The sequence below is a fragment of the Anarhichas minor genome, unplaced genomic scaffold (assembly GCF_050575085.1).
Source record: "Anarhichas minor isolate MPS153535 unplaced genomic scaffold, ASM5057508v1 ptg000002l, whole genome shotgun sequence".
Classification (NCBI taxonomy): Eukaryota; Metazoa; Chordata; class Actinopteri; order Perciformes; family Anarhichadidae; genus Anarhichas; species Anarhichas minor.
Genome location: NW_027466448.1, coordinates 3,231,556 through 3,245,077, shown reverse-complemented (window position 1 = coordinate 3,245,077; position 13,522 = coordinate 3,231,556). Strand labels below are relative to the sequence as shown.

General features: G+C 45.2%; 1 protein-coding gene across 17 annotated transcripts in view; it reads right to left on the bottom strand.

Annotated features, from left to right (window-relative positions):
- The window catches only part of fnbp1b (formin binding protein 1b), a 50,463-nt gene that overhangs the window by 34,283 nt on the left and 2,658 nt on the right, over positions 1–13,522 (bottom strand). For 15 of the 17 annotated variants that reach the window (XM_076084851.1, XM_076084766.1, XM_076084898.1 and 12 more), the window contains 3 exons: positions 11,097–11,221; positions 10,549–10,687; positions 450–565 (listed from right to left, as the gene is read on the bottom strand). In XM_076084851.1, the coding sequence (XP_075940966.1) occupies positions 450–565; positions 10,549–10,605 (173 nt within the window). In that variant the 5' untranslated portion in view covers positions 10,606–10,687; positions 11,097–11,221. Of the gene's footprint in view, positions 1–449; positions 566–10,548; positions 10,688–11,096; positions 11,222–13,522 lie in introns of those variants that run through there. The other 2 variants (XM_076084878.1, XM_076084915.1) reach the window with 2 other exon arrangements.

The window sequence follows — 13,522 nt, the reverse complement described above, 5'->3', positions numbered from 1 at the left end:
AATGCTGATACCTACTAGTCTCTATGGAAACACAAGCTCCACCCCCATCCCCCCCCCCCCCCACAACCTGACTTCCTCTTGCCTGAAGCAGAAGCTAGCAACAGCAGACAGCGTGCATGCACAAGAGAGTGAGAGAGAGGAAGACAGAAAGACTGTACACAGTCGAAGAGAGAGAAAGATGCGAGGAAATAGAAATCCTTTTAATGCCTGTTTATTTACATCTACACGTGCATAAAGCAATTATACTTATTAATATAACTCTGCTATGTATTCTTGTGTCGGTTTCCCCCTCCAGAGGGAGGTCAGAGGTCACTCTCAACAAGCGGTTGAGGATTCAGTCTCCAGTTCCAAGGACACTTCAGCAGGTCACGTCCCGCTGCAGAAGGGTGGGGTTCTTCCTCTCCATCGGACCCTGAATATGGATTCATAAGTCAGCTTGAGCCACTCACCTAATTTGTTTTGCATAGCTGGTCTCGATCTCTGATCTCTCCTTGACAAATTTGGTGTACTTCTCCACAAACTCGATCCCCCACTGTGTATGCTTCTCCAAGTTGTCAAACTGATCCTGCAGAAGAAAGGGAAGAAGGAGACGAAATGATTAAATCACTCGAATACAAGGGAGACGGCAATCTGACGCAATCAAGTATACAAGAAACAAGGAAGAGAAACCTCGTGAAAGATGTAATCATCACATGAGGACGTTGTATCTGCCTCCTCAACTAAGTCAATCGTGCGTATATGTGTCGGTCAATGCGTTTTATTCTAAACCACTGATCAGACAGAAGCATGTGACCTACTCTCACTGCTCCACAACATGCATTCAACACCTGCGACCCTCCCTGGCCTGTGACTGACGTTCTCTAAGTTGCAGATATCTCTTGAAATCCTTCGTATCATCTTTAAGTGCAGCCTGTTACAGAGGGTGCAGTGTAGCTCATAGTAGAAGCAGACACTTAACAGCCTGATAACCAAATACAGCTGCTGGGGCTGAACTCATTATTAATGATTTGCTCATGACTTGTGAGGAAAAAATGAGCCTCCAGTTGGCTGAGGTCACGTCTTGACATTCATCAGTACAGAACAGTGAGCACTTGCATCTGCAAACACACACACACACACATAAACACACACTCCGGCTAATCTTTACCGACGATCATATGGTTACTTCCAAACGACCATCTCGGAAACAATTTTAAAGATGAACCAAAAACAAAACAACCTTGATGTGACTCCAACAGTCCCCCATCCTCTCCTCTCCCATGTCTGGAGTCCAGCTAACGGTTCCTCTACACTTCACACTCAGTATGTGAAGTGTCGGCCCGCAAAGGTTTCTTCAGATTTTCTCTGAGCAAACCACGTAGATGTGCAAAGCTCGAAGCATCTCTGCACTAAAAGCATGTTCATATCAAAGACACAGGAAGCGGTTGTGGCGATGAAAAAGTTACACGAGAGCTACGCTTCAGCCTCCACCATCGTGCACTTGGAGGCGTCTTTGCTGAATTTGTTCCTAGAACTGGAGCACTCCGATTATTCAGGATGGTTTACTATCGGAGCCGCGTGTCGTTATCGAGTGGGATGAAATCCCCTCAAGACACCTTTTTGAAGCAGCGTTGGCAAATTAAAACGACCCAATCGAAGCACTCAAGGACAACAATGGAGAGCACTTTGAATGGGGAGGGACTTTCCAGTCATGCATTGTTCGGCCTTTTCTATGAGCAATCACTCAACAGCAAGCCACTCAAGATAAAGCCCAACAATAAGACATTTTAACCAAAATAATGAGCCTCATCAGCCCCCGACACACGCTTCTGTTTTTTTTCTACCTTTTTCCCACAACAAGCTCCTCTTTCCCCTTTTAATGCCCGAGAGCATGCCGACGTCTCAGACATAAGTGCAAGTTAAAGTCATCAAACAGCATTGTTTCATTATCACTTGTGAGCACGGCTCACTTCACTGCAGCCACATCATGCACAAACAACCCCCCCCCCCCCCCCCCCCTCTCTCTCCTCCACACACATAACTCTGATTACCCTTTTCTGCAGGGGCAACATTTTATCCAGCGTGTCTCCGTGTGGAACGTGTACCCTTTTGAAATATCCAAATCCAGAAAATGTCCATTAAACTTGCGCCTCCTTCCCACTCCTCGGGAGCAGCACAACAAAAGGCTGAGGTTAGGTCAGAGAAGGCTTCCACGAGACCATTTCCAAGGTATCCCAAGTGCAGATTTGGAACAATGTCCGCTGACTCCCACACAATAACAAAGAGACTGCACAGTTGTAGCAAGTAACTCCACGATTGTCTGGAAGGAGCGAGATATCCCAGAGAGCAGGAGAGGAGCCGATGCGCTGGCTCCCTCTCTCACACACACACACACACTGAATCTGAGGCCACGGCTGCCCACAGCATTCAGGCTCAATGCTCCATCAGGCGTAAGGTGGAGTAAGTGGGATGGGTGAGGAGGATAGTGAGGGAGAGCGGAAAAGCAGAGGGAGGGGGGTTGAAAGGAGGAAAAATAACAGGAGAGGCGGGATTACATGGGAGGGGATTCATTTTAAGAGAGAGGGGGGGGGGGATTATCCTACTGCTGCTGGAGCCTCATGAACTCTTAACTTTACCATATTTCAAATAGAATAAGAAGTTTATAAAATAAAGGTTAGGATCCGCAACTAGATGAGTCATGAGCTCATGAACCGTTGCTGATATCAGACGGAGAGAGAGGTTGCTCGAGTAAAATGGAAAAAAAGACATGAGCAAAGCAATTCTCCAGCTCCGAGAGGAAAAGCTGCTTAATAAATTATGAATGTGAGTGGAGCAAGTATCAAAGACAACAACACATTATGTGAAAGTGTGTCAGACGCAGACTCCGTGGTTCTTTGGATCGACCTCTTGCCATTCCTACTTGTAAAATATTTAGTCATGCAGGTTATTGTACATTGAGTAGTTTCTGGCAGAAACTCTTTCAGTATGAATATATCAAAAGAAGTGTGTTCACTGTATGCAAATCAAACAGTGTTGGGTCGGTAATGCTGTCACAGTTGGCTGAACAGTTCCTCAACCCATACTCAAACCTGCAGAGGAATTTTTTGTAAAAACCCCCTCCCACACACACACACACACACACACACACTTAAGACTAATAACTCCTGCTTCAACCCTGACTTCCATTCTGTCATCTGTGGCCTCTGACACCTGACCTTGTGGGGGATCCCTTCAGGAAACCAGCCGGCCCCGCTCTGCTTGTTTTTTCAGGACACAACCCCACTGGCTGGGATGGATGTACTATTGTGGTAGTACATGAAAGAATATAAATGGAACAGCGCAGCTAAATACTATTTTTTTTTCCATCATCCAGGAAATGGGAAACAGGTTCAAACGGAGAACAAAGGAGACATGTACTGAATGTATGTCGGCTGCCCGTGTGCTGTAAGAAAACAAACGCATGCTTGTTTAAGGATCAGCCTCCTGACCTCCAACCCTCCAACTGCTGATGGAGATTATTGGGACAGTTTAATGATTTAGACTGCTAGTTAATCTCAACTAATGCACTTTATTTAGCAACCAATCCAGATCAAATCTCTTGATTTCACCCACGTTGAGGGCCCATTGACCTGCATCCCCAACACTGAAGTTTCCTCTCTGCTTGACATAGACAGAGAGCTAACACAAGACAGAGGTGAGCCTGGTGCAGGCAGACTCCGTTTCATATTATTCCCATGTCCTGGTCATCGCATATAGACGTAACAACCAAGAAAAAAGGAATTAAACCAGTACAGATGTTGGAATCTAAAAACTACTGGATTTATTTAACTTTGAAACATCTACAGTAACTGAAGAAGATAAAAAATATTATATAACCTTCTGTACGTGTTCATTGTCAGAAAAAAGGTATTGATGCTTGACCCTGAATGCAACGTCCACAATAAAAGCGGGGAACTTGTGTGGATGCAAAAAGCACTAAATAACAACCACTTGAAACAGTCATGTCTGTCCTAGGGAGCATGAAAGGTGAGATAGTGAGATCACAGACCAAGACGGATCCGGTGTTAGGTTGCAAAGGACGTGAGCCACAAAGTGAGCAGAACCATTTTACAACAAGGTTGGTGATAACAGGATCGCACTGTTTTTCAAACCTCTGAAGAAACGCTCCTGGGGCCACTTCCTGCTTCATTACGGCCTCAGCACCTCTGCAGAGGTCGGTGTGCTGCTCTGGTGATCACAGTAAAGATCAACGCGCCATTAAAAACACAAGAGGAGAGCAAAAAGGGAGTCGTTTCATTGGTAGACTGAGGGGGGGTGAACAGGAAACTGCTGACTAATAAAAAATATGTAAATATAGCAGTGAATAAGCCATCAACAAAAAAACAAGTACTGATTGTGTGACACCCATAGGCCTATATTGAGTGTTAGTAAAAAAAGAGAGAAGGTGGTTTCAGTGTGGTTTTTATGCGCTTGTTTATTAGAACCATTATGGTAAACATGAATGAATGAGATATTTCTGACAAACCCCAGACTGCAGCGAGAAAGAAAAAGGGTGAGGAGGAAACTGCATTCATTCAGAAGCATCATTAGGCAGCGAGTCCTGCCAATTCTTATGATAAGCAAATAAGATTGTTCTTGCAAAACTAACCCTGCCTCATCGAATGAAGCAAAGCTGTTGCAAAATGCCCGTTGCTGTTTGAGTTGTTCTAGTAATTATCCAAAGCCTTGTACATCTTACTGACCACAGCAGAGAGAGAGAGAGAGAGAGAGAGAGAGAGAGAGAGAGAGAGAGAGAGAGAGAGAGAGAGAGAGAGAGAGAGAGAGAGAGAGAGAGAGAGAGAGAGAGAGAGAGAGAGAGAGAGAGAGAGAGAGAGAGAGAGAGATGAGTAAGTACAGCAAGAGCCACTGAAATCCACTGAGCGTCCAGTGGGCGGCCAGCAGCAAGAACAATTATTTGCGGGAGATGCCGAACCCTCTCTCGAACACACACCGCGCTTTGTGCAAGAAAAGCGGTGGCGGAACAAAGCCTCCATAGCCCGGTGTGACCCCCCCAGCGCAGGGAGACGAGTCACAGGAAAAAAAGGGGACAGTGGCCTCACACGCGCAAACACGCTCGTGCAACGCACGTGAACCAAGACCGACGGTTAAGTGCTTGATCACTGAGTAGCTGCCCTCAGCTATTTCTCTATCGGGTTATTTAAGGTTGATTCGGGTTTGTCGGCCCCCTAAATGACAATTTAACACATCAGTGCTGAGGACTGATGTTGGGTGTTATACATCTATACGCGAAGTGATTCACAGAAAGAACAAAACGAACGCATGCTCACAGTAAAACTCACACTAACGTACACGCCGACGTTCTGCAGAACTCGGAGCAGCTGTTTTGGGGCGGTGGGTGACCTTATGTGTAAGAGCTCTTGTTTGCATACCGTGTGGATATTTATAGAAACGACGCCTCTGCCGCTCTGAAATTTAGGAGTGTGTGGTGGCGTGTGCACACGTGTATCACGCTTCCAGGTCCATAAAGCATTTCTTCCCCTTCTGCCTGTGCACGACCCCCCCCGCTGTTATTTAATCCCTCCACCGACGTCCATGTCACAGTCGAGAACAGCTTCATGTATGAGACCTCGATAAGATACACGGCGGTTTGAGCAACAGGAAGTTGCTGTTGTGAGTCATAGTGACTGGAAGGGCGGTCCACTCATGGTATAAACCTACAGAAGCATTCTTTTAGGCTCTGTAAAAGTCCTACAAGCTGGCATCTAACGAGTGTTTGATTTCACAGAGCGGAAACTCTTTTCTTGTATTATTGTGCAACGGGACACCACAGACACTCTGTGACTGGCACACGGCCTTCCTTGCTTGACAGATGCTGCAGGAATCACTTTACGCCTCCGCTCACTTACGCCACTGGTCATCTTCATCTGCAGCAGCACCTGCAGGTACTCCTCATACGGGCTCAGCGGGGGCTCCTCCTTCTGCTCCTCCGTCTCCGCCTTCACGGAGCGAACACTGTCCATGAAAACGAAAAACTCACTTTTTCGGCGCAACATGGTCTCGATTGTCGTTGCGACAACGAAGTGGGGAAAAAAAAAAACAGGAGCTCCGAACGAAGTTAATCCATCTCAGAGGAGTAAAGTAGGACGGAGGAGGAGCACGGTTTGGTCAAGCAGAGCAGTTAGTAGATTTCAAGATCCTGCATAAAGTAACATATCGTGTATCCTGGTAATCCAAGAACACGTTCATCGATCACACCACACCGAATGCAGGCAGAGCAATGTAATGAGAGGGAACAACGGAAATGTTGTAAACAGCGCAGAACTTGATTAAATGACATTGTCCTTAATCTGATTACTACACCTCCCTCCTAACCGCTTTAACTAGCCAATAGGACGCTGCTGTTCTGAGGATTAACCCTGCTGGGCCAGCAGACACACATTAGCCATTGTTCCTGTTGAGCTGTTTTTCTTCATTTTGGAGGATGGAGCTCTTTAAATCTTATACAACGCATTCTCTGGAATTAAGGAAAGCGTTGAGTGAACCGCAGCGACACTTCATGTACCAAACTGCAACAGCAGGCCGTCGGCTCGTTTATTCAGTGAGCGGGTTGGAAGTCATTTGTCTGAGATAGGCCGTCTCTTGATAACTTTATGTGGATGTGACGACTGAAACAAAAGGGGTATTGATGGAGAAATGAATCAGTATCGGTACAATTGCACCGACTGACCTGATGTTTGTATCTGCCAATATTAGCTTATTGCTGATGTACTGGTATCCATGATATATGTCAGCCGGTAAGCAGCAAGAAATTGCAGTAGATATGACTGACTGGTGTTGAGGTCTGTCCTTGAGACATTTTTTCCTTGTTAACGGGGTTTTTCGAGGGAGTGTTTCCTTATCAGAATCAAAGGTCTGAGGACAGACGGTATGCCGTGCAGATTGTAAAGCCCCTTGAAGCTAATTTGTGGATTTTGTGTTATTGAGCTATGAATAAAACTAACTTGACTAGATTTTACTTTATTTTCCAACTGTAAAACCTACCGTCAATACGTATCTTGGCCTTAATTCTTGAAAATCTAAAGGATCTGTATGGAGAGTAGGCCTGTCACAACAATAATTACTATAGGCCGTACCATATAAGGAGATGACCTCAATCATTGTAGCCGACCTCGATATTGCCCGTTGTGTTTACGTGCATGTTTGTTTACTTAAGACAGCATTTTAGCCAACATGAGAATAAGCAGCAGGGTTTTTCATGCCATAATAAGACAGGCGTCAGCGCAGGATGTTGTTTATTAATTTAAGATATTTACATTTTTTGTTCACATTCCACTGGCTGAATACCTTTACGAATTAAAAGTGAATTGCTGCTTGAAAGAGTGTACTTGCATTATCATTCTACTATATTGTCATTAAATCAGTGGCATGAAATGGTGTTAAAATGACAATAATATCGTTTGTTGCATAATTATCATTATTTCATATATATTAACATATTGTTCAACAACGTCAGTCATCGTGACGGGCCTAATCGAGAGCGACATCAGCTCCGAAAACCGAGTATCGGTCGGGGTACACCATGTTCTCGTCGACTAGATAAACGTCAACACATGGCATGAACCGTGGTAACGCTGAGGGGAAAAGTTACTGAGCGGGAAGAATAACACACAAGCAAACAGCGCTAGCTTGTAATTAAGTCTGCTGGCGAACACCATGGTGGTAAATGACAGACTAGATTGAACACATTTCATGTGGTTTACACTTAGACACAACTGGTGTGACTCGCTCACAGTTTCAGTCCATAAATAGATCTTCCTTGTACTGTCAGTGTCATATAAGGCTTCTGCTTCTTCTGCAGTGGCTCTTTGTCTTTGTCCAGGTAAACAAAGAGCGTGGTACTCGTCCGCGTTGCTGATGCAATGTATTCCCCTGCTCACTGCAACAGCTCACCTAAACTTAGATACTGCAGAAAGGTGCCATAAGTCGTGCGGACGTGTACGGCTGGTACCGCCAATGAGCGGGGGTTGCTATTTTTAACCACAGCATTGTGTTTCTCCAGAATGGTCTGCTGATGTTGGACACAGATAAACACAAAGTGAAAATTGAACATCAGAAGTAAAAGTTCAGGGATGACGTTGTGTCTGTAGGCCAACCCGTGAGTTAGCATCGCACTGGTTCCATCGACAAAAAATGATTCCTTTGGGACTCATTCTTTCAGCATTCTTATTATTTTCTAGAATAAGAAAACACTTCAATGAATGAATGAGAGTTAAGGTCTCGGCATGGACGACGTCGTGTCTCCTACGACATCTTCTGTATTAGCTATTTGAGCTCCTCGGCTGCTTTTATTCTACTGGATGAAGAGCAAACACTTTAACATCTTAACAGCCCACAAGGACTCTGAGACCGCAGTTTTATCCTCTTTTGCAAACAAAAGGTTTTTGCGCTGATGCTCGAATATTTGCAATCCTTTATGCTTATAGCGGGTAAAGGCCTCAGAGGACTTGTGATACAGAAGTACTTTCACTGTATCACCTAAATTAGCTGAAATATCTACGTGGGCTTTTTTTTTTTTTTTCAGCTGGCAGCATTAACAGTTTTTCAGGCGGTCAGAACAGTGTTGCAGCACTTTCACTCCACCCTGACACGCCTCATCTCAGGATATGAGTAAAGATATTAAGAGGCGGCCTGACACAGCAAGCAGGAAACTCATCTCGGAAAGATTTCTCAGTACAATTAAAGCCCTTGTCTGCGTGACGGCTGCACCCGCTTTTCTATGCTTATGTAGAGCACACCGTGAGGTAACACCGACTCGGAGAGACGTGTAAACGTATTAACTTTGCGAGGAAGTCTGTCTTCTTTGTTACATGAAACCACAAACTCACCAGAGGAAGTGATGGATATCATTTCAAATGCCATCTACTGCCAAAGCCAGTTACTAACACAATCAACCTCTCTGTCTGGCATCATGGACACTAACTGCCCTATTATAAATAACGTCTAAATGAAGAAAGATATTCCAGCTAAAGCAAAAGAAGGTTTTGACAAAGCATCCTGCAGAATGGAGAGCATTACCAGACCACAATGATGCAGTGTCACTGCCACTGTGCCTCCTCCGGCCCACACAGCAGCCTCTGAACAATCACACAAATGTGAGGTTCATTCTACCGCCCTGTGAGGACAAAATCTGAGCTGAGAAACCGCAAACACGCTTTTATTTTGAAGTAACACATGATCGCAGTCATTAACAATAGTCACTGAAAAAGGCAATCACAGGAGATGGGGAAAGCTGGTGAGTCGGTGTGATGAAAGCAGAGAGAAGGAAAGAAAGAAACGGAGCCAATGAGGAAATGTGAAGCGAGGCGGGAGGGGGCTGGAGAGCCGGACACGTCTTCAGCAGCGAGAATATTTTCAAGCAGTGGGAGAGAAATGTGTGGAAGCTGCAGGGCGGCACGAGGCTGTTCTCATTACGGCTCTGACTCATTTCAATTAAAGCAGCCGTTCCACATGGTACCGACCATGTCTACTGACTGCATCTGGTAGGTAGCACCTCAACATGAAGAGATTTCAGGAAGAACAGGTCCCTGCTGTCCCACACGCAGCGAACCCACCGCGGCTTGGCCTCAAGAAACATCCATTCCATCCAACATAACGGAGCTAACAAAATGTACACAAGCATCTTTACCACGGTACCACTCACACACACACACACACACACACACAGCCGGTGTGTTTGCAAGCATGCTGCAGCAAACATCTGTGCCGTCACATGCGTTTGCTTTGGGGATAATAATGTCATTTCCTATAGCACACAGAACACAGGTATGACTCCTGAGGCCCGATACGTTACAATTTATTTAGAATTCAACTCAATATTACAATCAAAATTAAAGTTTTGGTAATTTAGTTTTCACTGTACTTGTCATTCCGTGCACATGCTATCAGGACCATCACTACTTGTTTATAAGCTACAGTTTTGTTTAAAATGAGGCTCACTTAGACTTGAAAGCATTAGTAGTTTCATGAGAAAAGAGGTTGTAGCTCTTTGTTCATCCTTCACCTTGAATGGTTGTAAAACGGTGCTATAGTGTTCCTAAATTACTCTGCCGGGGGAAACTCAATGCTGTTAAAGCCAAAGGAACAACCGACACTTACAGTGTGTTACAGTAATTAGCAGAACACGGACGGCTGTGGGGCTCAGGTGACGTTATGTCAGAGCGACGGTATACGGCGGTATAATGTCCGCTGTTGCAGCAGCGGTGATTAGAAGCTGACTTTACAAATGACAGACTACAGATCAGAGGCTGTGACAGTCTGTGACAGGAAGGACTGAGTCACCTCAGAAACCAGCTCAAAACGCACCTCTTTAGACTGGCGTTTGGGTAAAACCCATGTCCTAGACCTGCTTTTAAACCATGTTTTAATTTTGTATTTTCTGTGTATGTAAATTATTGGCCCTATGGTCACATTGTGTTTTTCATGTTTGTAATTTCTGCCCTGTTAAGCACTTTGTGACTTATGTCTGTGAAAAGCACTTTATAAATACATGTTACTTGCTCACTTACTTACCTTCTCATGGACAAGATGAGTGTTTAGGGAAGCGGGAGGATTGCAGAACAAGAACATCTCAATGTGCCCAATCGTTTGGTGCTTTTTTTTAAAAAGCAGAGGAAATGCCTGTTACAACTTCCTGGTGATGTCATCAAATCTACCAGCAGTCCGAAGCACAAAGAGAATCAAATGTCAAAGCATATTTGCTTTAAAACCGGAATTTAATTTAATTAATAAAAAAAAAAAAATTAAATGGAAGATTTTCTAATTAATGAATAATTTAAGCTTAAATGTCAGGGGATAATTAATTGGATGCATCTTAGGTAAACAGAACGTACTGAGAGCCGTGATGAACAGGTTTCCAAAGATGAATATGGACTGCATATGTGTTTGTCAACAACATACTGAAGACTTGGTACATTCCAAACTCTAGTGTGTGAACCTCACCTGGTTCAATGAGTTCTATCTCTAGCCAGACTAAAAAGCAGAGGTAGTGTAAGGGTACGCTAACAAAGGGCCGGACACAACAGAAATGCCTTTTTATTGTTATTCATCCGTCTGAATACCTCCGCCCCTCCACTGTCCTCCGTTCTTTCCGCCTCTCGCTCCCCGCGGTGCGGTCGGAGACCCGCGGCTCAGATGTGGATCCATTCATCACTGTTTTACTGTCATGGTGCTTTCACAGAAAGAGCTGAGGAGAAAATGGGCTCGGGGTGGTATCACTGAGTCAGCAGGTGGGTGGCGATGAGTATAAGATTTAGTGGGGGGAGGAGGGGGTGAAGGGGATGTCTGTCACCCCCCCCCCCCCCCCTTCCCCCCTCTGACTTCAGCACCATGACAGAGGGAAACAAACTAGCTCAGGTTTCAGCCCTGGAAGTGCCCTGAATATCAAGTGAACGGCAGGGGAGGAGGCTGGACCCTGGTGGGGGGGTCTGAGCCAAGATGGGATACAAAAGCAGAAAGCACTGAGGAAATCTCAGTCTAACACCAAGCTGTTTTTAACCTTATATTACAGGAGATCTGCCCTGATATCTCGCTGTTGGGAACTCACGACTGAACCCTCCCCACCAACAAAAACTAAAAACATAAGGTTTTGATTGAACTTCTTTAGTCTGCGCCCCGCTGGCAAAGTCTGGAGCCCCACTTAATGACATGAGAGAAAACAAGTGGTGTTCAGAAGGCCTCTCCAGACAATAGCACTTTCCCTTCTCCATTACATCAGGGCCGATGGCTGGCAGATAGCAGCATGGCTACAATTACAAACACTGCAAACAAACGGCTCTCAAGCTGTCCCCAAAGACAAGACAGCGACACGCATTCACGCTTCCTCTGCCGCTGAATAAACAAAGTAACGCACCATTTGGACAACGAAACTAAAAGCGAGGTTCAGTCAGGGGGCCGCGCGTTGCGGGGGCCAATCTGCCTACTGTTTCAAAAGCCAGTGCTGAAGGAGCCCCGTGCAGTTCAAACTCACCTTAAGCTGCTGCTCTTTCACTAGAATTTCTACCTTGTCCATGCTGCCTCGTCAATACGTGTGTGTGAGAGAGGACGAGGCGCTTTTACGTCCCACGGACTGTGACGACTTAGCGGGCCCCTACGTGCAACTGTGAGAAGAGCCGCTTGCGTCCAGTTCTCAAAGGAACCACAAGAGAGAAGTGAAACATTCAAGGTGTGTCAGAGTGAAAAGGTATAGTGGTCACTTTGTTTAAGGCCAGAGAGATCTTTCATTTTAAGCTACTGTGCTGGTGGTATTTGGTCTGTGTGTGTGTGTGTGTGTGTGTGTGTGTGTGTGTGTGTGTGTGTGTGTGTGTGTGTGTGTGTGTGTGTGTGTGTGTGTGTGTGTGTGTGTGTGTGTGTGTGTGTGTGTGTGTGTGTGTGTGTGTGTGTGTGTGTGTGTGTGTGTGTGTGTGTGTGTGTGTGTGTGTGCGATGTCCCTTGACATAATAACTCTGGCCTTGTTACTGGCACCTCTGCTACCCAGAGTCGAATACTTCTGAGATAACTAACTTGATTTAGAACGGTTATTTAAAGTGCCATGCCTCTATTGTTAGTTATAAAAATTGTCGTTTATGATTCCTTTTTTTTTCTCACCCCTGTTCCGCTGAGAAACAAGTCACATGTTTCACCACATTTGACTTCCTTCTTCCTAGGTTGCGTTTCGTACAGAAGCGGTTTGGGGTCCTAAATGTGCATGCATGTGATGATGATCCATTCGTGTCGCTCTCCGCTTGCACACAAAAGAACACAGCTGGCATTTTTCAAAAAAGTTGACCAAAACTTTTACCGTCTTCTAATACATTTCAGTAGCCTGCAGCACAACTCGTTCACATACAGCGAGGTTTAATGCCCAAGAGTCTCCTGATGCTTATTGCATAACTTCTGCTTGTACCCTGTTGGTAATGTTTCAAAGACAGGACAGCGATAGTCATAACTTTCATGGCAGCACACATTCTCAGTGTGTCTTTAAGTGGAAGACTGTAATCAGTGCTATGATGTTGCACCAAAGGCATTCAGCATGTTGGACTGTGTTGCTTTACTCACGCCGACGCACAAATGTCTAAACAACAGCCCAATCCTTCCCAGCACGTCTCTGCATTAAACAAAGATTCAATCCCATGCTCCTCCCTTCATGAACCAGTGATGGCGTGTATCACTGCGAGGCCTGCTTGCACTACCTCAACCAAAGCAGCCGCGCTGGTGAGCGGTTGAGAAACCCCGGTCGACTGTGACTTCACTTCCTGAAATATCATTTGCTTTCCTGTTCACAGCGAGGAGCAACAGGATGAGCACGACAGAACGCATGCGGCCTTCGTCTGTCGTGTTGCAACATCTGATTTTCCGGCTCACTAAAACTCGCAGACAGTGATCTTAATCAGTGAAAATGAATTTAAATGGCGGGTATTTTAGGATTTAGCTGTCATACAAAACACATACATCAATTGGCAGAACATGAATCCTTTCGGTCATTTGTCTCACAAAAATAAAGCCAAAC